The sequence below is a fragment of the Callorhinchus milii genome, unplaced genomic scaffold (genome assembly GCF_018977255.1).
Source record: "Callorhinchus milii isolate IMCB2004 unplaced genomic scaffold, IMCB_Cmil_1.0 Scaffold3, whole genome shotgun sequence".
Taxonomy (NCBI): domain Eukaryota; kingdom Metazoa; phylum Chordata; class Chondrichthyes; order Chimaeriformes; family Callorhinchidae; genus Callorhinchus; species Callorhinchus milii.
The window spans coordinates 28968677-28994808 of record NW_024704744.1 but is presented as its reverse complement, the minus strand read 5'-3'; the positions used below and the strand labels follow the sequence as shown (position 1 = coordinate 28994808).

At 40.6% G+C, this 26132-nt stretch overlaps 1 protein-coding gene across 1 annotated transcript in view; it reads right to left on the bottom strand.

Moving 5' to 3' along the window:
- Positions 1–25804, bottom strand: part of ptchd4 (patched domain containing 4) — a 52609-nt gene extending 26805 nt beyond the window's left edge. The window contains 2 exon segments of the mRNA XM_007903312.2: positions 14971–15448; positions 25083–25804. Coding sequence (XP_007901503.2) covers positions 14971–15448; positions 25083–25631 — 1027 coding nt within the window. The 5' untranslated portion in view covers positions 25632–25804.
- Positions 25805–26132: the final 328 nt, after the last annotated feature.

The following is a 26132-nucleotide window of genomic DNA, read 5'->3' as shown; positions in this document are numbered from 1 at the left end:
TATGATTTTTCCACAAGTATGATGGTCTGCCAGATACACTGCCTTACTTTATAGATGATTTTTTTTTTATCGTGGGTAGATACCAGAGTTCTATTGGTGCCACTTCAAACACATCTTAGCATCGATTTGTGCCTTCAGAACAGAAGAATTTTAAAATAACAAACAGAAAATACAAAATTATTGATAAACTCTAAAAGCTTTTTTTTGAAAAACAAATGCAGCTTTGCTTTCCACTGATAAAATAAACTGGAGCCAGAATATTTCAAGATTGCTGGTAGCATGAGGACATCTTACTTTATGGTAATTCCATACAATGGAAATAATTTTAATTCTTTACTTAGAGATGAGATATGCTTGTTGATTCAGGTGACATATACCTTATTAATCTTTCTCAGATAACCACTGCAGCAATGAATTCCAATTTAAATTCTTGCGAATCTTATACATTAAAATCATATGTAAATTATATGAATGATTGATTTGCAATCCATTCACATCATTGCTATTGCTTCTCCTCAGCAATGTAGGTTTCAATTCTTGGACAAGAAGTTTCACAGGTAATATTAGAAACCATGATGTGGGCTGTAAATAGATCTCAAGATCAGTCCATTTGATCTCAAATCAGATCCATTTGTTCTGCCCCACAAAATATATAGTCAATCCACTTTACAGCATATTCTGTGAAGTGCTTTGAGATATCTCAGCGACATGATAAGGCATGATAAGGCAGACGAGAGCAGCGAGAGCTGGGGCCACAAGTAAACAAACAGGCAGTGACCAGCGCGAGGTTCGAAGGTTAGGGCAATGGCAGTAGGGCGAAATAGGCCACAGGCAGAGCAGGCCCATTTGTGGGCCCAGGCGCGGAGACGAAATTTGAAATCTCCCACCTGAACCACGGAAACTGCCGAGATCAGATGGGAACGAGTGACCGCCGAGGCTACAAGTGGTCAAACGAGTGGTGGTTCGTGACCGGCGAGGCAAAGGTTCAGTTGCTTCAGGTGCGGAGATGCCATTTGAAATCCCCCGCCTGAACAATGACCGAATCTCGGTCAAATCTTCCAGGGTGAGTGTAGTGTACATTTTGCTATCCTTCTGCTACCTTGTCCTCCCTCTTTCTCTCCCCATTGCCTCTCTCCCTCCCTGCCTGCACTGTCTCCTGTAGCTCCTGTAGGGCTGATGCTGCCCTGCTGATTGCTTGCTCCCGGTCTCAGTGCAAGTTTTGGCTACCACCCCGACCCAAGCTGCTCCCTCTGAAAATGTTCCTTCCCCCAACCTCACACTCTGCTACTCCCACTTTGTCCTTTTCTCCCACTGCCCTCCTCGCCTTCTGTCTCTTGGAACCAACCATTATCTCCCTCTGCTCCAGCCTGGGCATCCTCCGCCAGGCCCATAGTGGCTCCTGGCATTGGTTGTCCCAGAGCAGCCATCCCAACTGTCCCATCGCTTACTCTCTCTGCACCAACCGCCTCTGAAAGGCAAACATTCCTTCCTCATCCATACCCTCTCCAACTTTCCCCCTCCTCAAACTCCACAGTCATTTCTCCTCCTAAACCTCCACCTAAACTCCCCTTGCACCACCTCCTCAGATTTCACTGCCCTCCTCTCCTCCCTAAACCTCACCCTCCACATCAACTCGTTGACCCACAACCGTGGCCAACCCCTCAACCTCGTCATCACACATGGCCTTGACAATTATGACCTGTCTATCACGGAAAAGGCCATCTCGAACCACTTCCGTATCTCCCTCTCCTGCCACACCCCCCTCCCCTCTTCCAAGCCCCACACCATTTTTTTGCACCCATAGAAACAGCTTCCCCCTATGTCCTTTACAAATACCCTCTCTTCGTCGGACCGCCTCTCCCTCTGGCCCTCCACCCACAACGAACCTGATGCAGCCATCCAGCTTACTGAATGACTGTCTCTCCTCCTGCCCGGTCCCCTGCGGGATATCCGAGGCCTCCATCCTTGGCCCTCTTTTTTTCCTCATCTATATGCTCCCTCTGGGCGATGTCATCCGCAGACACGGGGTAAATTTCTGCATTTATGCAAATGACAGACAAATCTACTTTGCCTCCTCCAGTACCAACTCCAGGTCCGCAGATGTTCTATCAGCTTGTCTGGCAATACATCAGGGGCCTGGATGAGTGCAAACTTCCTGCAGCTGAATGTGGACAAGACTCTTTGGCACCCATCAATGTCTTCACTCCTGCGGATCTGAACTCCTCAACCTCCCTGGGCTCCCCCTCAGACTCACCAAACCAGTGCACAATCTAGGCGTCCAGTTCGACCCCCAGCTGTCCTTCCTCCCCCACATCCGTACCTTGAGCAGGACTGCCTTCCTCCACCTCCGCCTCTGACCGTACCTTACACCAAATGCAGCCGAAACTCTTGTGCATGCATTTGGCACCTCCTGGCTAGATTATTCAAATGCACTCCTCGCTGGTCTCCCCAGCTCCACTATTGAAAAAATCCAGCTGATTCAGAACTCTGCCGCCCGCATACTTACCCGGACGAAACTCCTTACCCACAAACTCCTTAGTCACATCTCACTGGCTCCCCATCACCGAACGGATCGACTTCAAGATTCTCACACTTGTGTTCAATTCCATTTACTCCCTGGCACCTCCCTACCTCTCCGACCTCCTCACTTCGCAATCCACCACCTGGCACCTCCGCTTGACTGGCACCAGCCTCCTACTTGTCCCTCGCAAGTTATTGTTTTGTTGTATATCAAATGCAAGGATTATTATTATTATTATTATCTTCTAGAATACACACCTTACGATCTTCCCGTGACAATATCAAACCATTTTTAAAAACAAATCCAATGCACTGGCTTAAACCATCCTTCCTGCCATCCTATTCCAGGCTCTAGATCTTTATTCCCCTCTGCGTAAAGAAAAACTTCCTGGTGTCTTTCCTGAAATTCCCCTTGCAACTCTAAACCTATATCCTCTTTTTCTACTGTCACAGTGAATCCTAAGTATTGGTCTGGATTTAATTTTTCAATCCCATTTCAAATTTGATACACCTCTGTGAGTGTTCGTAAAGTTATTTGTCTACAGAAGATATTCAACTGTGTCTAATCCTGTCCACCTGAATCATTAGATTTTGATCAGTGTGAGAATTCCTGGCTGATTTTTGCTCTCTCATTTCAAATTTTAACTATTTTTTTATTTTCTGTTTCTTCCTTTCATTTCCATCTCCGCCTTTTTTCTTCAATTTTAATTTCAATAGCTATTTATAGGAGCTTTGAGGCACAGATCAGCTGCCGCATTTGCCTACCTAATGACATTTTATGTATATAAAAATGTATATTATAATAGAACTCTGTTATAATGTATTCCATTATATCACGGGTTCACTTATAATAATAATTAGTATAATTATAGCATAATTAGAAAGTTTACTTACCCCAAAGTTCCAAAATGTTGTCAAGAACATAGGAAGCTCAAAAATGGCTGATTTCTGGTTCATCAGAAACAACAACAGCTTCTATTTACATAGCACCCTTCATGCGGAGTAGTGTTCAAGTGTTGATAATAATAATTAATCTTGGATTTGATATCGCGCTTTATCAAGACTTTGATTCTCCCACCAGGAATCGAATCGGTATTATTACATTATATAATTATTACTATGGACGTCTTTCCGACATGAAAGGCACTATACAAATGTAATTTTGTTGCCGTTGTTGTATGATGTGAAGTAGCTGCTGGGCTGAGGTAGCACAATGCAGGGGAAGTGATAGCGACAATGACCTGACGACCTGGAAGTCAGTATTTTGGCTTCCCACATGCTACTGGAGTTTTGAATGCAACAGAGTTGACTGTATTTTTGCATGTGCATTGAATGCAGAAACCCTGACCACTGATCTATCCTTATTATATGATTAGGACTTAATGAATTTCAACTACAGTATTATAATTAGGCTCTATTATATTCATTTTAGTTTCTGCCTGCCTTGTGATTTAGGTGAGCATAAAGTGGCTAACCTGACATTACTTGCTTCAAGATATGTGGAGTGTTTATATCCCCATCTGATCCAAATTTACCCCTACATTTTCAAAATGATTGGCTACTCATCTCATTGTTATTTGTGGGTTGTTGCTGGTGCAAATTAGCTGCTCATGTATTCATAGAACATTCACTTCATTTCTAATTAATTATATTTTGTAAAGCACATTGCAACATTTGCTTTTATGTGAAAGGATCTATATAAATTGATATATAAATGTAGATATGACGTTATAATTCTAGCCGCACAAAATCTGCCCTCTTTGAGATCAAATAACTCGCACAAACCTGCAATCAAACTGAAACTTCCGATTTCTTGAGGAGTAGAGCTACATCATCGGGAAGTGAACTCATTGTTTTAAAGGTATTGTCTATCAAGTATTTTGATACAACCATTTACCTGAAAAGCGTTGTATACAGTAAAAGTTATTATTATTATAACTAAATCTGTTCCTCAATCTTCACTTCTTCCCAAAAGATCATAGATTGTAAAACATTCAGATAACTTGCTCATAGACAAATCTTTGCAACAATGATGCATTACCTCAAAGTGATCATTGTGTGAACAATCAGTATTTGTACTACAAGAAAGTAAAGATTAATTTCACAGTAAGAAAACCAGAAAAGTGAACAATTATGTGATTAAGCAGGCACTAGATCAGATAGGATTGAGTTTTCCGTCAAGGAGGTTGGTTTATAATGAAATGCTATTAGCCTTATGGTGTGTTTGTGATGGTGACCTATTTAATGTTTTTAATTCTCCTGTTCACTTAGCTGCTTCAGTGACAAATGTGGCTGAATTAGATCAATGATAGGCTTCTCAAAGAAAAGTTATATTAATGGGTTTATTTTTGTGTGATTTTCTTCAAGAATGCAGCAAAACTGCTAAACCTAAACATGTAGGAGAATAACTATTCTGTAATCATTATGCAGTACAATGTTTGTGGAAGTATAGAATAAAACAAGAATTATATCCTACGGATTGGCTACAGCAGGCACTTTTGAGTAAAATAGGCACTCATTTTGTTCAAAGAACATTATTAATCCAAGGTTAACAAGGCAGTTTTCCAGTTATTCCATGGGCCACATTTAAATGTTATCAGTTTAAGGGCTGAAAGAGCTTTTAAAATGTACATATTTTCTCTTTGATATAATTCATAACAAAATATTCAAATAATTTTGAACACAGTATTGTAAGGGAGAATAATTAAGTACAATAGCGAATGCCTTCAGCACATCCTCTGTGTAGCATTGAGTTCTGGTAGCTGATCAGTTTGCTAGAAGCACTGCTTTTTATCTGAAAATGACTAGGAATTATAATTGCTGCTAAATTGTACACATTTGTAAACATACTGTGTAGAAGTGAGTAAATCAAACAATAAATCTAGCAGGTAGGGATTAATCAAATTGTGAATAATTTGGATCTTTAAGGATCTATTTGAGCTAGAGGGCCGATTGCCAATTTTTGAAAGTCTAGATTGGGAAAATAAGCATATAGGAAGCCGTAGCCTTAAAATCAGAGCCAAGCTAGTTAACATTGAGGTCAGGAAGCATTTCTTTACACATGGATTGTTAGGATATGGAATACTCTGCCCCAGAGAGCTTACAGGGGTGGAATCAATAGGGATGTTTTTAAAGAAAGATAGACAAAGTGTTTGGACAATAGAAATATTAAAGGGTATGGTGAAAAGATAGGCCATTGGGATTAAAAGATCTGACAAGATCTAATAAAATGATAGAACAGGATTGATGGGTTGAATGACCTCCTCCCATTCCTGCTTTCCAATGTTACTTCATTACTAATCCACAAACTAACCCTCAAAAATTCTCTCTTCACTAATGTTATGCTTTTTAGTGCTATTCCTGGTATTCTTGCATCTCATCATCATCAACCGAGCCTATTAAGACCTTGCTAAATGTTGTTAGGAAGGAGGTTTTCTGACCCTGTTTTTATGAAGCACTTTATCCTAAGTGACTCACACCATATAAAGGCAAGTTGCTGATGTTGTATTTCTATAAATTTCAGCTACAGATGTAAGGTGCATCAAAATGTTAATTTTAGTGTCAAAGAGGTATTAGCTTGGCTCAGTTGATAGCACTCTCGCCTCTGAGTCAGAAGGCAAGCCCACAGCAGGACTTTGAGTTTTCATCTCTCCTGAGACTCAGTAACACTCCAATATAGTTCTGGCATTGTTGGGAGATGCCGTGCTTCTATGAGACGTTAAAATGAGGTACTGTCTGCCTGTTCGGGTAGATTTTAAAGATCTCATGGAACAAGTCGAAAAAACAAGGAAGTGTCTCCTGGTGACCAACTCCCCCAAATTTAAAAAATGGTCCTTTACTTCATGTGTGTGGTACACTGCTATGTGCAAATCACCTGCAATTTTTGCCAAAAATTGAGTCAGTGCATTTCACAGTAAACCTTGCAGATTTTTGATGAAGTGATAAGCTGCTATTCAAATGCAAAGATTATTACTAATAATAATGTCATTGTTTTTGTAGTATCAATATTGCAACATTGATATAAATTTAGATAGCATTTTGTCAATGTTTATGAAAGAGCTAAGTATTTTTAATAGCACGCTGTGTTGATATAACTAGCATCAGCGATCCACGAATGCCTGTTCAGGATTTCAAGTGTGACAGGAAACGAACAAATTATTTAAAAAATCAATCAATTTATGGTTAAGAGCAAAAATATTACAGTTCTCACAACTAGCATAGAGGGAATGTCAACCATTAAGTGATTTCTCTAGTGCTAACTTTGGGAAGTTTGTTAAAACACCTTTTATCCCAATTTTAAATTTTTTTTTAGTGCATAGTTAAGATTGTATAATATATATATAATAATCCTTGCATTTGATATAGCGTTTTTCACATCTTCGAGACGTCTCAAAGCGCTTCACAGAATATACTGTATATTATGAATTGACTGTATATTTGTGGGCAAAACGCAGCAGCCAATTGTGCTCAGCAGTGTCCCACAAACAGTCGTGGATTTGAAGTGACCAATTCATTATTATTTTTTTTCTTGAGGGATTATTATCAGGAGTGTAGAGTAAGGAAACTTGCCTGAGGTTTCACCCTGTTGGGAATCGAACCCAGGTGCCTTGCTTGAGAGGCGAGCGCTCTAACCACTGAGCTACAGGACTCCTACCATCAGGTGGTGGAAAATAGGACACAGTTCTGAATATTGGGAACCGGTGATACCTTAATCTGAACATACCCAAAACTGGTGATTTGTATGCTTTCAATTTATACATCGTACTGCAGTTTCTGACATGGTGACAATAATAATCATTGCATTTGATACAGCACCTTATCATGTCATCAAAATGTCTCAAAGAGATTCACAGGATTTTACAGAAAAGTGGAAACAATTAAATTCTGGAGTGTTTGAACTTTATGATCGTTTCAGTTCTCAGCTGGCCTGCAGATTCCTGAACCTTTGGGAGATATATAAACACGACACAGCAGGAGTTCTTTGCTGTAGCACCTGACAAATGGAGAGTATTGCATAATTCAAGCAGTAACCTCTTTGTTGCAAATGGTCCAACTGAAGTATACAAAATGCAAAATTCTTTCATCCAATATCCTGATTGTTTGATATCGGAAAAATGTGTGGAAAAAATGCTTTACATTTCTTCAGAAGGGTAATTTAACTTTCTCGATCATGCTTATCTTGTAAGAAGCAATAAGAATTATTTTTGATACTGCAGTGTAGGTAATGTGCTATTGCATCTATTCCCTGGCCCTTCCTTTCATCTCTCTGTGGCAGATTTGCAGGTGGCATTTTGTTTGAAAATTCTGCAACCAAAGAATTCCTTATCCTTCCTCCAGTAGCTTTAAACAGGTTTAAATGTTATTTTCCTGTTGTATGTTATAGTGTGTTATAATGCATTTTTCACAGCTGCCATTGGTAGATAGTATGATAATAAATTACAATAATAATCCTTGCATTTAATACAGTGTATTTTGCTTTGGGTAGAAGTCTCAAAGAGCCACAGGGGATTCAGTGAAAAGTGTAGCGACCGTGTATTGCGCAAAGCAATTTCCCACAAACCGTCATTGAGCGAATGACCAATTTTATCTGGAGCAATTTTATCCTGATACTGATAGCCTAAGGTGTATGCGGTTTTGGAAATAAATTATTTAATGGTTAAACATCCAAAATAATAACTGGAATGGTGTCTTGCTGTGAAGTGAAATCTATTGCTATTTTAACTAATAAGGAACCCAGAGAATGCAGGTAGCAATGCAGCCACATTCTGTTTGTTATTAACTGCATATAATTATTAATAATAATCTTTGCATTTCAAATAGAGCTTGACCACATTGGCAAAACATGTCAATGCACATCATAGGCTTTACTGTAAAGTGTGGTTACTGTATATTTGTGGAAGAAAGCAGCAGTCAATTTGCTCACAGCAATGTCTCACAAACAGGCATAAAGTGAATGACCAATTTTATACATGATGGATTGTTGGCCAGGCTACGGGGGGAAACTTCCTACTCTTTCCACAAATAGTTTTCAAATATTGTCAGGAGAACATTAACATGCTCCTGAAAAGGCAGATAAGGGTATTGGTTTAATGTCTCATTCAAAGGACAATGTGGCACTCACCCAGCAGTGCATTGGAGTAGCAGCATAGATTATGAGCTCAAAGTCTTGATGCAGGGCTTCAGCCCACAACCTTCCAACTCAGGCAAGAACATGAATTAGGCTGACAACTATAGTGCTGTAGTAAAAAGGGGAAAGTGAGGCGCAGGGTGAGTATGAATCTGGAAGACTTAAAAAGGTTTATGCTTTCTAGTAAAAATCATGTTTCTGGATGAGCCAAGTATTCTTCTAACTTAATATGGATAAGAATGAAGCCGCCCTCTTTGCTGTCTGCCAATATTTCCTCTCTTACAGCTCCGACCTCCTCAACCTCCCTGGCCTCACTCCCAAACGTTTCAAACTAGTGCGCAACCTTGATGTCTGATTCGATCCCCAGCTCTCCTTTCTCTCTCAAATTTGGACCATCTTCCTTCAACTAAACTATATTCCCAATCTCTGCGCCTATCTCACACCCAATGCCGCTGAACACTCATACACTCATTCATGCCTTCGTTCCATCCAATTGAAAGGTTTCCAACTTACTCCACGCTGGTCTCCCAGCTCCACTATTCACAATCTGCATCTCAACCAAAACAACAACAACAAAATTACATTTGTATAGCGCCTTTCATGTCAGGAGGACGTCCCAAGGTGCTGGACAGAGTAACGGATCCGAGCCTAGGGTCGGGGTGGGGGAGGGTGGAGGGCGGGGGGGGAAAGCAGGGAGATCGAAAGCACGGTGGAAGAGGAGGGTCTTGAGGTGAGTCTAAAACTCTGCTGTCTGCATTCTCAACAACATCACACTCCGCAGACACATCATCCCTGTCACTTGCCAGTCTCCATTGTCTCCCTGTGCCCTAGCAGATCAATTTCAAGGTGTTCACTTTCACCTACAAATCCATCCATTCCCTGACACCTACTTATATCTCTGATCTCCTTCTGTGCTACTGCCTCTGCCTACCCCCTCCACCCAGCTAACTCAGGCTTGCTGCACAGCTCCACCCTCTCCAAGCTACCATCAATGGCCAAGCTTTCAATTCCTATGCCCCTAACCTCTAGAAATCCCTCCACAGGGAAAACTTAATCTCGCTCCCTCTCTCTCCAGCTGACCTTAGGTCCTGCCTCAAATTTGACCTCTTCAAATGCGCCTATGGCCAACTCTCTCTCCCCGTCCCCCCTTCCCCTCCCTCCCTCCTACTTGATCTGCAACCCCATTTCTGTAAAGCAGTCTGAGACATTGCTTACATACCCTATATATTGTTGTGGTCAGCCCATATGAGTCCTGCCAATGAGCCTGGTTTGTCATCAGCAGTGCCATGGAGTACTGTAAACCCACATGGCTCAGGAACAGAAGGTCACAGAGGGTCAACTCAATTCTGACTTTGTGTGGTCAAGCATGTCACCTCGCAGCTGGTTGAATCTGAAATAGATCTCACTTACCAACCGCAAGGAGTGCAGGCCTCACTGTGTGGACGGCAGATACCAGGAACTCCTTGTGAGATTTCCGGGAAGCAGCACAGCCAGCATAAAATGTGTGAGAGCATTGCGTTTATCTTCCTGCCAACAGCTCGGACACACATCCCTACCCATTGAGCAATGTTTCCACCAGTTGGAGACATGGAACTTTCTTTTTTTAACATAAGTTCACCTCACTGCTTAGTCTTGAGCCTCAACAATAACAACTTGCATTTATATAGCACCCCTCATGCAGGTTAGTATCCCAGAGTGCTTGGGGCTTCACATAGAACCACCAGGAGATCTGTTTGGACACATGGCTTACACACGTTAAGCTTGATTGGAAGATTGCAAACGTGACACCACTATTTAAGAAGGGTGGGAGAGAAAAGATGGCGAACTATTAGTCTGACTTCAGTGGTAGGGAAAATTCTTGAGTCCTTAATTAAGGATGTCGTTATGGGATTCCTGGAAGACCATAACAAGATTAGGCAGAGTCAACATGGCTTTACAAAAGGGAAGTCATGCTTAACTAATCTTTTAGAGTTTTTTGAAGATGTATCTAGCAGGTTAGATAGGGGGGAACCAGTAGATGTAGTATATTTAGATTTTAAAAAGGCATTTGACAAAGTGCCACACAAAAGGCTATTGCACAAGGTTAAGGCCCATGGGATTAATGGGAACATATTAGCATGGATTGAAGAGTGGCTAATGGGTAGAAAACAGAGTAGGGATAAACGGGTCATTCTCGAATTGGCAGGATGTGGCTAGTGGAGTGCTACAAGGATCAGTGCTTGGGCCTCAGCTATTTACAATTTACATCAATAATCTCGACGAGGACATTGAATGTAACGTATCTAAATTCGCGGATGACACTAAACTAGGTGGAGGAGGACGCTCTGAGGATGATGCAAAACGATTGCAACAGGGGAGTGGGCGAGTAGGTGCAGATGGAATTTAATGTGGGGAAGTGTGAAGTTATTCACCTAGGTAGAAAAAATAGAAAAACAGATTATTTTCTAGAGGGGGAGAGATTAGATAGTGTTAGTGTGCAGAGGGATTTGGGTGTCCTTGTACACCAGTCTCAAAAAGTTAGTTTGCAGGTGCAGCAAGCAACTAAGAAGGCGAATGGCATGTTAGCGTTCATTGCACAAGGTTTACAGTACAAGAGTAGGGAAGTCTTGCTGCAACTGTATAGGGCCTTGGTGAGACCACACAGAGTATTGTGTGCAGTTTTGATCTCCTTATTTAAAAAAGGACATACTTGCCCTAGAGGGGGTGTAGCATAGATTCACTAGGTTAGTTCCTGGGATGAGGGGACTGATCTATGAGGATAGACTGAATAAACTAGGGCTGTATTCTCTGGAGTACAGAAGAATTAGGGGAGATCTTATTGAAACATATAAGATTCTTAAAGGGCTGGATAAAGTAGACACTGAGGGTCTGTTTCCCCTGGTAGGAGAATCTATAAACAGGGGTCACAGTCTTAAAATTAAGGGTCAGCCTTTTAGAACAGAGTTGAGGAAACATTTCTTCACTCAGAGAGAAGTGAATTTATGGAATTCACTACCCCAGAAGGCTGTAGATGCTCAGTCCTTGAACATCTTCAAGGCTGAGACTGATAGATTTTTAAAAAACAGAGGGATTAGGGGATATGGGGATAAGGCAGGTAATTAGAGTTAGGTCTGAAGATCAGCCATAATCTTATCGAATGGCGGGCAGGCTCGAGGGGCCGAATGGCCTACTCCTGCTCCTAATTCTTATGTTCTTATGTTCTTAACCGGCACTGGGACTTTGTCATTGTAAAGAAATTAGATCGACCCGAATGCCCTTGTCCCTTCTCAGTGTCACAGAGGACAGTGTCCAAGCAAAAATTGGGGTCCACCCCAATACCAATAACAATCAATTCAACAACATGTTCAAGTCCCTTCTTTAGCCATGAGAAGGCTTAAAACTATACATAGAAGTGCTCACCATCATGTCCCACTGACTGAGTGGCCCAGTACTCAAGATGGAGAGTGCAGCGCACAAGATCCTCAGGTGAGTCCAGCGGCAACACATGGAGTCCTATAGCATATAGTTCAGAGCACTTGCCTCGCAAGTGAGAGGACGCAGGTTTGATTTTCGGGCAAGGTGAAACCTTAGGCAAGTTTCCTTACTCCACACACCTCTGTTTACCTTGCAGTAAGTAGGAACCCATTTGTTAGTCAATTGGTGGATCGCTTTCTGGGGGTAATAATCCCTTCAAAAAAATGTTTTGGGGGGCATTCAATCCATGACTGTTTGTGGGACACTGCTGTGCACTATTGGCTGCTAAGTTTCATCCACAAAATATACAGTCTGTGTATTACTATGTATTTTGTAAAGTGGTTTAAGACATCTCAATGACGTAATAACTGGAACATTGAAATTGTAAAGAAATGGGATCGACCAGAGTGCTCTTGTAAAGGACAGTGTCCAAGCAAAAGTTAATATCAACTATAACCCCACAATACATCATTGACAAATATATTAAATCAGGTGGGTGACAGTGGACAACCTTGCTATAATTCCATTTGAAGAGGGATAGGCTTGGAGAGTCTCCTGTCAACCCTTACATTGATTTTGGAACTGGAATACATATCGTGGGTAAAAGCTAACATTTGCTTCTTCATGAGGGCTTTAGGAGGCATTAGATCAAAACTCTTACAAAAATTGATGAACTCAGATGTTTATCCCCTGAGCCGTATGACATTATGTATGCATAAACAAAGCCACAACCTGCCCTACATATCCTCACAAGAATGGAATATAACCTATTCCTTTCTGATCAAACCTCTGACCTCTAGTGCATCATTAGTTCATTAAGGTCACCCTTTTTGTGGAAAGACACCACAGTAGCACTCTGGAATACTGTTTTTTTGTGTCTCAGCCAGAATCCTGACTAGAATTCGAAGGGCAGCTCCAAGGTGAGTTCATTGTTCCTGGCATTGATCTGTGAGACGCATGCAATTCTCTATCCCCACCCTCAGAGCAGCCCAGCAGCAGATGAAAATAAAATCACTGCTTGTAGCAAAACAAAGTTAAACTTTCTGGTTAATTACATTTAGATGAGAGAAAATCAGATTGGTTACAGCTAGCGAGGAAAACTATCAACGAGAATTTCTATTGCCAGTGTGGCCTGGTGTTAATTACCGGTCAGGTTATTAATGTGCAAATTTAATGTTTTGTTAACCTTGAAAGTTCTGCTGTGGACTTGCCATATAACAAACAAATAAACAAGCAAATTGCCTTGATAATGATGGGAGGATATCCTTAACCTTTCATGATGGGAGGATATCCCAAGATGCTGGACAGTTGATGTTTGCAGCCGAGTGGCAGTTAGATTCTGGTGGGGGTGATGGCAGAGGAGTGGGGGGGATGAATGACCGAAGACATGGTCAAGGGGGAAGGTCTTGAAATCGACCTTGAAGGAGGTGAGAGAAGGGGTGAGTCAAAGGAAAAACCAGAGAGTGGGGACAGATAGGCTGAAAACTCGACTGCCGATGATGGGACGGGCAAGGCAGGGAGTGTGAAACAGGCGAGTGCCTGCCGAGCAGAGGGACCAGGCAGGTTGGTGGAGTTCAAGAGAGTCACAGAAGTAGGGTGGGGCAAGACCGTGGAGGGATTTAAAAGTGAGGACGAGGATCGTATGCTCAATCCTCTGGAGAATGGGGAGCCAGAGGAGCCAGACAAGGATGGGGATGATAAGATTACAGAGCCTATTATTAATATAGCATTGCTTAATTTAATATTTAATATTAAAACTTTATTATTATAACCTGAAATTCCATCTTGTATTAGTCTTTAATTTTCTCTTAACATTTAACTTTGTCTTAAAATTTAGGTTTGGGCAGAAAAGCTGGTTCTTTTTATGAACTGTGGACAGTGATCTGTGAATTTTCTACAAATTTTATGTGATCTTAAATTTTGAGACAAACTGGTCATATAGCAATAATAATAATCCTTGCATTTGATATAGTGCCTTATCACATCAATGAGACATCTCTAAGCACTTCACAGGATATACCGTAAAATGGATTGACTGTATTTTGTTGGCGAAAATATAGGCTAAGAATAAATGAATTTTCGTGCCTATTGTATGGTGAACCTTTTAGATTAGAATGCCATTTAATTTTGCTGATAGACTATTTAAATGAAGATTATTACTTCTTAATTTATAGTTACGTAGAGCAATTGAGCAAGGAAATAGGCCATTCAATCCAACCAGTCCATGCCAGTGTTTATACTCCACACAAATCCCACCCTGTTATTTTCCCCTCTTGTACCACTCTATTCCCTCCTCCCTCAAGTAGGAATCAAGTTGATGCTATTTTCTTCAACTACAATCATATTCTGATTACCCTTTCTGGGAAGAAGTTCCTCTTAAACTCCCTATTAGATATATTACCTTATAATTAAGCATCTAGTCTTGGACTCGCCAACAAATGGAAACAATGCTATGAACATCCACCTTCTGTATTAACTAATGGTGTGTAAAAACTACTACTAATAATCCTTGCATTTGATATAGTGCCTGATCATGTCATCAAAACCCCTAAAAGTGATTTACAAGATTTTATTTACTGCAAAATGTAGTACCTGTATTTTGTAAGCAAAATACAATAAATAAATCAGGGTATCCGAAGTCTAGATCTCTCAACTTATTTTTTATTTACCTGTTCTATTCTGCTATCATTCTGCTGCCTTTGCCCGGACCCAGCCAAATAAATGTGTTTCTTTTGTACATCGTAGATGATTCATATATATTTCGTTCATCAGAGAAATATCAATCATTAAAAATGAAAACTTTGCAGAAATATTCTTGCAAACTGTACGCTATGGTTTATCAAAGAGAGACATTTTGGAAAGATAATTACCCATAGCAAAGAAAGGGATTCCCAGGAGAGTGGAGTTGTATTTGCCATCAGTGCTGATGAATATCCCGACTGCAGTAACAGTAGAAAGGCAGATTGTGATAACCCCAAGCAGTCCTAGGAAGGGCTTGCTGCGTAGGCAATCCCTCATTGCACTGGAGAGAGTGGCAGCGATCAACACCAGCACAAGACTCACCACCACTTCAGTCCTGGCTACAGTATTGGTCTTATAGAAGTCCTTCCTAAGACCAGAAGATGTCAGGGAGTCCAACAGCAAATCACTGTACTCTTGCTGAAATCTGCGTACAAGATGGCTGAATTCAGTTTCCCATTTCTCTGCAATATCTTGTAAGGCAGACCCGTAGTTTTGCAGGTAGTAGGTGATCTGAACGGCTCCAGCTGATTTGACTTGGTGGTCTCTACTGTTGGGGACGAGGATCACGCCTCCAAGTTGATGTCCGATAAAAGTCACCCTGCCATCCTTTAATGATAAAAAGTATTTTGTTCACATTCATTTTAAGTTCTCAAAGCAATGTTCGTAAAGACCTTAGTACCGAATAAATCTCTTTTAACGGTTTGAAAATGAAATTATGCAGTGCTCTAAAGCTCAGCAGTCATAAAATAATAATAAAAAACAGAAAATAATTTTCTGTTGCTGTTCTCAGATTATTTCACATGTGACTGACCAAAAAGTACATCAAATTATACTTTATAGTGACAAGCAGGACATTTTTGTCTACCAATGAAGACATGCTAACCTAGCTGAATAAGGAAACTGTATATTAAACATATTCATTTTGTTGCCTCCTGATTTAAATCATTATATTTCATTCATTGTTAGAATCATATAATTGTAGAATCCTACAGGACAGAGGGAGACCATTTGCTCCATCGTGCCCATGCTCTTTGAAAGAGCTATCCAATTAGTCCCACATCCCCTCTTACCCCATAGCATTTTTTTTCTTTTTTTCAAGTATATATCCAATTCACTTTTAAAAGTTATTATTGAATCTGCACCACAGATCATAACAGCTCACTGCATAAATAAAAATCCCCTCATCTCCCCTCTGGTTCTTTGCCAATTATCAATTGTATTTTGTGCTGTTTTAATTCAGTTGCCACTGTTGAAGTGGGAGCACCTTCACCCGTGGTTCCGCACACCATAAATTTCCAATTGCCTCTGAGCTATCCTGAAAAGGTAGCAAACAGGTGATGAAAAGCAAGTCACATAGGCTGTTCTCATACTCTTAAGTGCTGTAGACCAGCATAGCGGAGCACTGAGAAGCAATCTTGTTTCTTGGTCAATGAATATTGAACTATGGATATAGAAAATCTCTGGAATGAAGACATTAAGAAAAGAATAAGGGATAATAATAATAATAATAATGATTCTTGTCTATCAGTTTGTCAGCCAGTTCGGATCATGTTCATTAAACTTGCATTTATCTTTACTACACATGTGAATCCACTGTAATAGCGTTTCAGTAATAGTAACATGTTGGATCTAAACATGAATGTTTGAATTAAAATAAAACCAAATCATCGGGAGACTATAAGTATGAAATGCCAACTGTAGTGATTGTTAGTAGCAAAACTATGCTAAAAGGGAAAAGCTTGTAGAATTTCGGTTCAGAGGTTCATAATTCCACCCACTCTTAGTTTGTAAGATCATTATTTTGTCTTCAAATTTAAGACTGCAGAATTGTGGAACATTGTTAAATTTGGCTTCTATTTGGAATTCAGTTCTTTTTAAGAAAGCTGGCTTCGAAATAAAGACTGAATTAAGAATTTTCCATAGTTGTGCGCAATATTAAATGTTAAAACAAAATGTTCTTCAGGGCTAAGACTGGATGGAATTTTGCAGCTCAAATGGATCAATATCACTTCATCTTACTAAGCCAGTCCTAAGCCTTGGGTCTTGTTTGACACTCAACTATCCTTTTTAAGCCACATCCTTGCCGTGTCCCACTCTCTGTTCCCACACCTCGGCAACATTGCTACTGTCTCACACCGCAGGCCGCTGAGACCCTCATACAACCATTCATAACATCCAGGCTCGACTACACTAACTCCTTGCTTGTTGCCTTTGACAACTCTTCCCTCCATAGGCTGCAGATCATCCTGAACTTTGCAGCCTGTATCCTCTGCGACCCTATCACCCCCATCCTCGCCCGACTCCACTGGCTTCCCATCACACAGAGGATTCAGTTCAAGATCCTGGTCCTCATCTTCAAACCCTCCATGGCTTTGTTCCCCGCTACCTCTGTGACCTCCTAACCCCCTACCAACCTGTGCACTCCCTCTGCTCAGCAGGGTCTGGCCTGCTTCATGTCGCCCGCCTTGCCCGCCCAACCATTGGTGGTTGGTCCTTCTGCCACTCTGCCCCCACCCTCTGGAATGCCATCCCGCAGTCCCTCCACCTCGCCCCCTTCCTTGCCTTCTTCAAGACCCATCTCAAAACTGTCCTCTTCGACCTTCCGTGCCTTCGGTCACTCTCACTTCCCCCACTGCACTCCACCCTTCCTGATCCCGACCCCCAGCTTGGGTCTGAAACACTGAATGTCCAGCGCCTTTGGGACGTCCTCCCGACATAAAAGGCGCTATACAAATGTAATTTTGTTGTTGTTGTGGCTTTGCAATGTGATTTGAGAACCCCGAGATACATGTGCCCAAACTCATCAGGCCAAGATTCGAAACGTATCTCTATCTATGAATATCTTACTCATTGTAATTGTGAAGAGGGAGCATTCAAGATACATTGTTGTTCTGAGAGTTTCTCTTTGAACAATTTGTCTCTAAAGTTACAGCTTTCCTAACTGAAATGAAGTTAAATGGAAACAAAACACTTCAAAATTGAGTTACAACATTGCTGTGTATAGCAACAAAAGCAATTATAAACAGTGCAGTGGCCATTTCAACAAATGCTTTGCTCAATCTCTCCTTGAATTATTTTATTGCAAGAATGTCATGACTACCAATTGCTAGGATCAAAAGTGGGATATTTATACATGGGTATTATTTCTCACAGGATTCTGGAAATACGGCATGCTGTTTTGTGAGAACTTGCTCCAATGTCACGTAGCTTCGGAGCAGAATTCCCACAAGTCTGCACAATGTACTTTGTTACTGGAAGAAGTCTCACTCAGTTTCCTTATTATGGATTCTTGTAAGAAATCATCATAGATTACAATTTAGAAAATGAAGATCAAGCAAGTTTTTGTCCTTCTGCTCCAATAAAGCATTCTTGTAAAAACAATTCATTGCGCATCTTCTCAGAAGAAAATAAAAAGCTGTAATGTTTATACCTGCATAAACCGTTGCAAAAAATAAATATATTTAAAAGGTTAACCTTAGTAACATCCCCCCACCACCAGCGTCTAATTTCTCCAAAATATTCTTTTTACACATTACCAACTACACTTCCGCTCACTGTTAGTTTAAATGACTGTAAATGGGGATTGTATGAAATGTTAACAAAAATATGATTTAATGGTCTGCCCTTCAAGAAACTCACTCCAATTTAATGAGAATTCTGAACACAGAAATGTAGAAACAGGAGGAAGCCATTCAGCCCATCGAGCCTGCTCCACCAGTTTTTTCTATTTTAGAACCATAGACATTTATAGCACAGAAGAAGGCCATTTGGACCATCGTGTCTGTGTTGGTGATCTTGGCAATATTTTTTTATCCAATGCCCCATCCTTTTGTCATACTCCTTAATCCTTCCACTACCTACTCTCTATCTCTCTTTCAAACATCCCTATTGATTCTGCCAGTTTTCTGGGCAGAGCATTCTTTACTTTCACAATGAAGAAATACTTTTTGAACTCAGTTCTGACAGTCCTCGCTTTCATTTTAAGGCTACGCCTTCTGTAATGAATCCCTCTACCAAGGGAACAAATCATCTACAATCTAACATGTCACTTCTTTTCACGTCAATTGTTTTAAATAACTTAACCAAATCACCCCTTGACTTTCTTTAGGGAATATAATCTCAGACTACCAAACCGCTCATTTTAGCTGAGGCCTTCAGACCAGGTATTAGTCTAGTAAGCCATCATTAGACACCCTCTGGGAGTATGAGGGTTGTATCTTTGACTATTTCATCTACAGATGGTAATAACCACCTCTTCTGTGAAAAAAAATGAATGACTGAACCTAATACCATTATAATTCATTAAACAGTCACTCACAAAAAGTCTTAATCTATTCAAATATTATGACTGATCGCTTTTATTCTGGACAAGTTAAAACATTTTTTAAGTTAGCATGATGTTTTGTTAGCTTAATTATAGTCTTCACATTTGATGTACATAGTATTGTAACGCCTCAAAGTAATGAATGTGTATTTATAAGTGAATGAGGCAGCCTATTCATGCACAGCAGTGACCCACAACCAGCTAGGAGGTGAATGTCCAATTTATTTTGGAGCATTGTTGGAGAAATTCCCTTCTCTTTTTGAAATTCTTTTGGGGTTTTGCACCCCAACAGATAGACACAACTTCCATTTAATAACTTAATCCAAAGATGGCAACTTTTGTAGCATCAGACTACATTGTCAGCTCAAAGTCTCCAATATATGAGTTGAATTTACGACTTCTGACATAGAGAAGAGAGTACCAACAACTAAGCCAAGCTGACACATTTGCTGAGTCTTTGAATTTGAACTGTAGTTGAATCGGCCTTTTGTGTAATCCCGAAGTCAATATGAGGGAGAGAAATGGGAATCTCAGAAACATCAAAGGAAGAAGCATCTTATTTTAGTGTCTAATTTAGTAAACTATAGTTGATAACTATTAAATAAAAGAAGATAAGAGATTAATCATTTTAAGTTAACCAGCTGGATCGTATTTATATAGTATGTTACTAGTGTTAGTTTGTATAAGTTTAAGCAGCTCATAATTCACAATTGTCATTAAGGCTTGTGCAGTTGCTACCACTTGTGAGGTTATGATCGTGAGATTTCTTATAGGTGGGAAGGATGCATCAGTTCCTGGTGCTGCACTAGGATGTATGACCTACAGGTGTATTATCCTACTTTAATTTATGGCTGTGGCTCTAGAGAATAAAAGATTTATTTTGTTGTAAGTATAGAGGAAACTACATGAGTAGTGATGCAATTTGGGCCATCACACATCAGGTATAAAATCATGCTACCACTGTACAAAGAGATGGGAGATGGAGGAGCAGGAAATGTGATGGAGAACACGGATAAAAGTATAGATTTTAAAGCAGGCTTTAAAGGTGGGCATCCTATCAACCTGAGCTTCATTCCAAATGGGCCCCAGAGCAGTTCTAACTCATTGCACCACACAGCACTTTTTAATATCCTGTGTTTATTTTTTTCTTCTATGTTATTTGAAACATTTGTTACGCAGTGAATGCTGACGGCATCAATCAGGGTAAGTAGTTTCAAGGAAATACCATCCATTGGGAGAAAAATTAGTTAACATACATAACTGAAAAGATAAGATTTTGGGTCATTCTTGATTAACAAGTAGGTACTTTTAATGTCAATTCACCTCCCTCACACTTTTGGGCTCAGTATTTCCTCCAAGTAATGATCTCACCAATGATCACACAGACATAAATCATAACAATTACAGTTAATCATAATACTTTGTAGCATACTTTTGCATATTAATATTTATATTCTTTCAAATTGGGAATATTGTAAAGTTGTTGGATACATGTGGTATCCTGATAATGTTAAATAACATCACTGATTACGCAATTTAGGCTGTTCTAATGCTTTCCTCTACAGCCTGTTTTGTGGATAACACTAACAGAAAGCAACTGATACTGCATTTCACATGTCGCATTTTACTGGAGTGAAATTATACCCTTAAGGATCATGAACATATAAACAGTCTTCATTATTTTGTTGATTACACTCTTTTCATAGTTATGTAAATCCTCCCACACTTACAAAGCGATAGTGACGATTTTTCAAAAACAACGAAAATTATTGCTATTATCTGCAGTGTCAGTTGATCCCTCCTCCAGATGGTAGCAAAAGACACCTGATTCAGGAACTGCAACTGCTTCATTGGCCTTGCAAGGGGAACCAAATGTGTTTGATAACACCTTCTCACACCACCTAAATGTGTGACAACAAAATCACAAGCCACAAAAAGCTGCCCGAAAGCTACAAGTATCACAAAATTAGCTTCCTGCTCCCCTCAGTTGATATCCTACTTTCATAATTCTTGCACAAACCACTACTGCTAACACAAGAGAAAATACATCACGTATTCAGTGATAGCACTTTCTGGTGAGATTGTGCTGAGTACAGTATCCCACATCCAAATCATCTGCTTGAACAGTCTTTTAAAGCCACAACTGTTCCCTCCATTGAGCATCCCCCACCTGGTCCACCCCATCGCCAGTGAGTGTGCTTTCAACCATTCTGCTCCTGCTCTCTGGAATTCCATCATGGAGTCCCTCCATTTTACTTCCCCCCCTCTCCAAGAGCTAACTTTCCGACTATGTTTTCACACTCTCAGTCCCTACCACTTCCATCTCCTTGTCGGCTGTGTGAAAGTCTTTAAGAAGCACTCACAATATAAACGTAAATTGTTCTTATTGTTGTAAAACCATGAGAACTTCTTTCAGGTCTCAGAGAGAAAGGACTCACAATGAAGCAATGTCATGCAAAGGATTCCGAAGTGCTATCTCAAAGTGAGCAATGCCACTTGGCTTAATGTGGAGCTGAGATACTGGCACTGACATGCTGACATGTGTGCAAGGTTATTATTTTGTCTACAAGATACACAATCCCTGTACTTACTGTATATCCTGTGAAATGCTTTGAGATGTCCTCCAATGTGAAAGGTGAAATATAAAATGTAAGGGATTATTATTTATTACGGGAACCCACAACTGGATTTTTTTTGCCTGTAGCACAAAGTTGTTTTAATATGTGCTTTTGAATATTTAGGCTTAAAAACAGAAATAATAGTTACAGAGATAAAGTCAGAGAGAGAGAGAGAGAAATAGGGAGATAGAAAGTTGGACAAACTCAGTGAGGAAGGGTAAGAGAGACTTAGAAAGAGAGAGAGAGAGAGAGAGAGAGAGGTTTAGAGAGATTGGCAGAGTGTGACAGTATAACGCTTGAATGAATAATTGTTTGGGTACCATTGTAGCCAATTTATATTTTGTGTTCTGTCCAATTTTCCATGCAGTTTGTATATCCACAATGGGGATAATTCCGAATAGTGTGGATAATTGGCTCCCCTCTGTAGTTTCAAAACATATTTAGTACAATTGAAACAACCAGCATTTTACAAACAAATACATAAAATAAAACCTATGCTAAATACGACTAGATTTCCCAACTCTTGTGGATTCTCAATAACCTACTCTAAGCTCAGTCACTTACATAATAGTAATATAATAATCCTTGCATTTTCATGTCTTCTAGATGTTCAAAGTGCTTCACAGAATATACTCTACAGTGAATTAACTGCATATTTGTGGGTGAAACGTGGTAGCCAATTGCACACAACAGTCTTGGATTGAGTTACCAAATTATTATTATTATTATTTTTTTGAAGGATTATTATCCCCGGAAAAGCAATCCGCCAATCATCTAACAACCGGGTTCCTACTTACTGCCAGGTAAACAGAGGCATGTGGAGTATGGAAACTTGCCCAACATTTCGGCCTACCGGGAATAGAATCCAGGTCTCTTGCTTGCGAGGCAAGTGCTCTAACCACTGAGCTACAGGACTCCACTTATGAATTATGATGGAATATTCAAAAGCAAATGAATAATGAGCTCTAGGAAGTAGGGGCCCTTACTGTGTATTTTAAATGTAGTAATTAAATTGGGATGCTTTTGCACACATATCCGCCACCAAATCATTTACACGTTTTCAGCTGTTACTGTGTATAGTGCTGATTTCCTGTGGAAACATGCCACAACTGGCTTCCAGCATCGACTAGGCAGTTTCCTGTTCTAAAAAATAAGTGAGCATGAAAAAATTTTCATCTTCCAGGTGTCAGATCCGCGGAATCGTCACTTTCTGTGCATTGTGCACAAAGTGTCGCTTATGTCACTTCCTGCGCACTGCTCCTGTGCATTATTAAGCGCAGGAAACACACTTTCTTCAATGTTGTGTACCTGTGCCCAGTGCAGGAAGAGACGTTCATTTCACTGCACAAAGTGACACCAGTAACTATCCAATGACCTAAAAGTTAGCAATTTTTTCACCTTTGTTTATAAGGAGGCTGCTGAGAGATTGCACCCAGACAACCGTGCTGTAACATCGTGCCCTGTATAACAGTGATTCTTATATTTGATATAACACCTTATTAAATCAAAACATCTCGATGCACTTCACAGAGATTCTGCGAGGTGCAGTGACTGTGTATTTGTAGGTGAATGCAGCAACTAATTTGTGTGCAGCAATATCCCACAAACAGCCATGAAGTGAATTATCATTTTTTTTATCTCGAGGTTTGTTGGTCAGGACACCGGGAGAAACTCCCTTGTCCTTTCGAATAGTGCTATGGGATCTCTAACATCCACTTGAGCAGGCAGATTAACTCAGTTTAACGTCTCATCCGAAGGACGGTTGACCCTAAAGATAAAACATTGCAAATTTGTTTTTAATAACATAATCCTTACATTTGATATTTTTTTCTCTGCCAGATAAGTATAACATTGACATGCCAGAAGATTAATTGAGCAAAAGTCTGGGCTAAACCTCACACCTTGCAGCAGCATTAGCCCATAACAGCTGCCCTAAAGTCCTTTCAATATTTTAATGTTGTACAGTTCCCTGCACCAGCCTAGCACTCGAAGGCAATATGCTTACATAAGTCATACAAAGTTTAGGGCTGGTTGGTTTAATGAAAATAAGTTATCTGCTTTGCAAAATATAAACAAGATCAGATTATTTACATTTTGCAATGCTGTATAAACAAATATAAACAACATTTTATACTGGAAATACATTTGCAAATGTAAGTTTCAAGCAGAATTCAAATTTGTCGATAGCCACTACTAAATGAGAGCAACTGTTTTATGTGTTGGTACCAATAAGACTATGTCTATACGGATTTTCAAACGTACAGCATTTAGGTTGAAATAATTAAAGGTTCCACACTCTACAGTAAGAGTCTATGAGACTAATGCACGTTTACAAAACGATCAGCAAGTGCTGATTCGCTGGGAAGTGTACGGTTGGCGTCCAAAATTGTAAGTGCTTTTAAAAATAAATACATCTTTTGCACGACCTGAATAATTTCAGCACTATTTCGAAACAGATCTGAAAAGTTCCCCCCTCCAACCCCCCCCCCCCCCCCCCCCCCACACACACACCACCCAAACCTACTCATTCCGAAATAATACCAAGACTGACAGTGCAGAACAAAACATGGGAAATAAAAGCAATTAAACAACAACAAAAAAACCGACCTGTGCAGTTTCAACCCATTGCTGATCCACAAAAAAAAAGAAACACAATACCAAAAAAAAAAGCATCAGTGATTGCGTGTGTGACTGCACAGAAACCCCAACCCCTTCCAACAGCAAAGTCGGTGCTCATGGGCTTTTAAACCCTTTTCTTTTCTTTTTTTTTTGGTGGAAAAAAAAACTCGCTGCAATATAAGACCAGACTGGAAAAATTTCCGGGGAAGAAGAAGAAGAAGAAGAAGAAGAAGAAGAAGAAGAAGAAGAAGAAGAAGAAGAAGAAGAAGAAGAAGAAGAAGAAGAAGAAGAAGAAGAAGAAGAAGAAGAAGAAGAAGGAAGAAGAAGAAGAAGAAGAAGAAGAAGAAGAAGAAGAAGAAGAAGGAGAAGGAGAAGAAGAAGAAGAAGAAGGAGAAGAAGAAGAAGAAGAAGGAGAAGAAGAAGAAGAAGAAGAAGAAGAAGAAGAAGAAGAAGAAGAAGAAGAAGAAGAAAAAAAAAGAAGCAGCAGCAGAAGAAACGATGGCCAAAAAAAATATATATTTTTTTTTAAAAAATAAAATAAAATAAAAAATCGATCAGAGAACCCGAACAGAAACAGAAGAGAACCAGAAAGCGAATCGGAGAAACATGCGGATGAGAACCTGTGAACGAAATGACTATCTTTTTTTTAAAAAAAAAAGAAGAGCGTGTTGTGTTTCACCTTTAATTTAGCATTAGGATAGCGCAATGACTTCCTCGGTCCTGTACTATTAGACAGAGCCGCTTGACTAAGATCTTCCAATAGTTCGATGATATCGTCGAGAACGCACCTCTCGTCGCTGCTCCGCCACAGACAGATATGAGAGAAGGAATAGCTGAAGTCGGACGCGTTGACGCGCATCTCCAGCACCGCTCTGTGCAGCCGCAGGATCCGATCCGCTCCCTCCAGGACGTCAGCCCCGGACCGGGACCTGAAGATGACCCTCCCGTACCTGCCCGGGGTGTGCAGGTCCGAGTACAGGTTGTGTTTCGACTGGTTGATGGAGAACAGGCTGTTGACCAGGGTCCGCTCGATCTTGGCCAGGCTGTGCTTGGGCGCCACCAGCAACTCCAGGTCGGTCTCACGCTGGAATCTGTTGAGGAAGGTCGCCCCGAAGAGGATGGTCAGGATGGAGGGGACTGTCAGGAAGAAGACGGGGTGTCTGCTCACGAATAATCCCAAGCTGTAAAAGCATCCCTTCAGCCCTGAGTGCACGACTTGTCGCAGCATCCTCCTCCAGCTCTGGCAGATCCCCCAGCCCTGGATCCTCCTGTGAAGCACATCTGACACGCGGCTTTGCCCCTTTTACATGTCAATCCCACACCAATTTTGTTGCCGGGGACTACTCCGGGAACACTGCAGTCAATTTGCAGCAGGCGGCCAACTATTGATCGCTTCGGGGCTCTCTCTCTCTCTCTCTCTCTCTCTCTCTCTCTCTCTCTCTCTCTTTTTTCCCCCCCTTCTTCTCGTACACCCCTCAAAGGCCAACCCCTCGTTTCACCATTCGAGCAGCGAGAGTTTTATTATTTTCACCGCATCGCCTACCCTGGATGTGTGCATTAGGGAGCAGTGTTGGACTGTTCAAAGCACTGTTAATAGCAGTGCTCTTAATTTATGGACTTACGGAACCGAGTGTATTACTCCTGAATGGGGGGGGAGGGGAGGGGGAGGAGGGGGGAGGGGGGAGGACGCCGACAGTCTATTTATAGCACATCCCACAGCTCTGGGTGA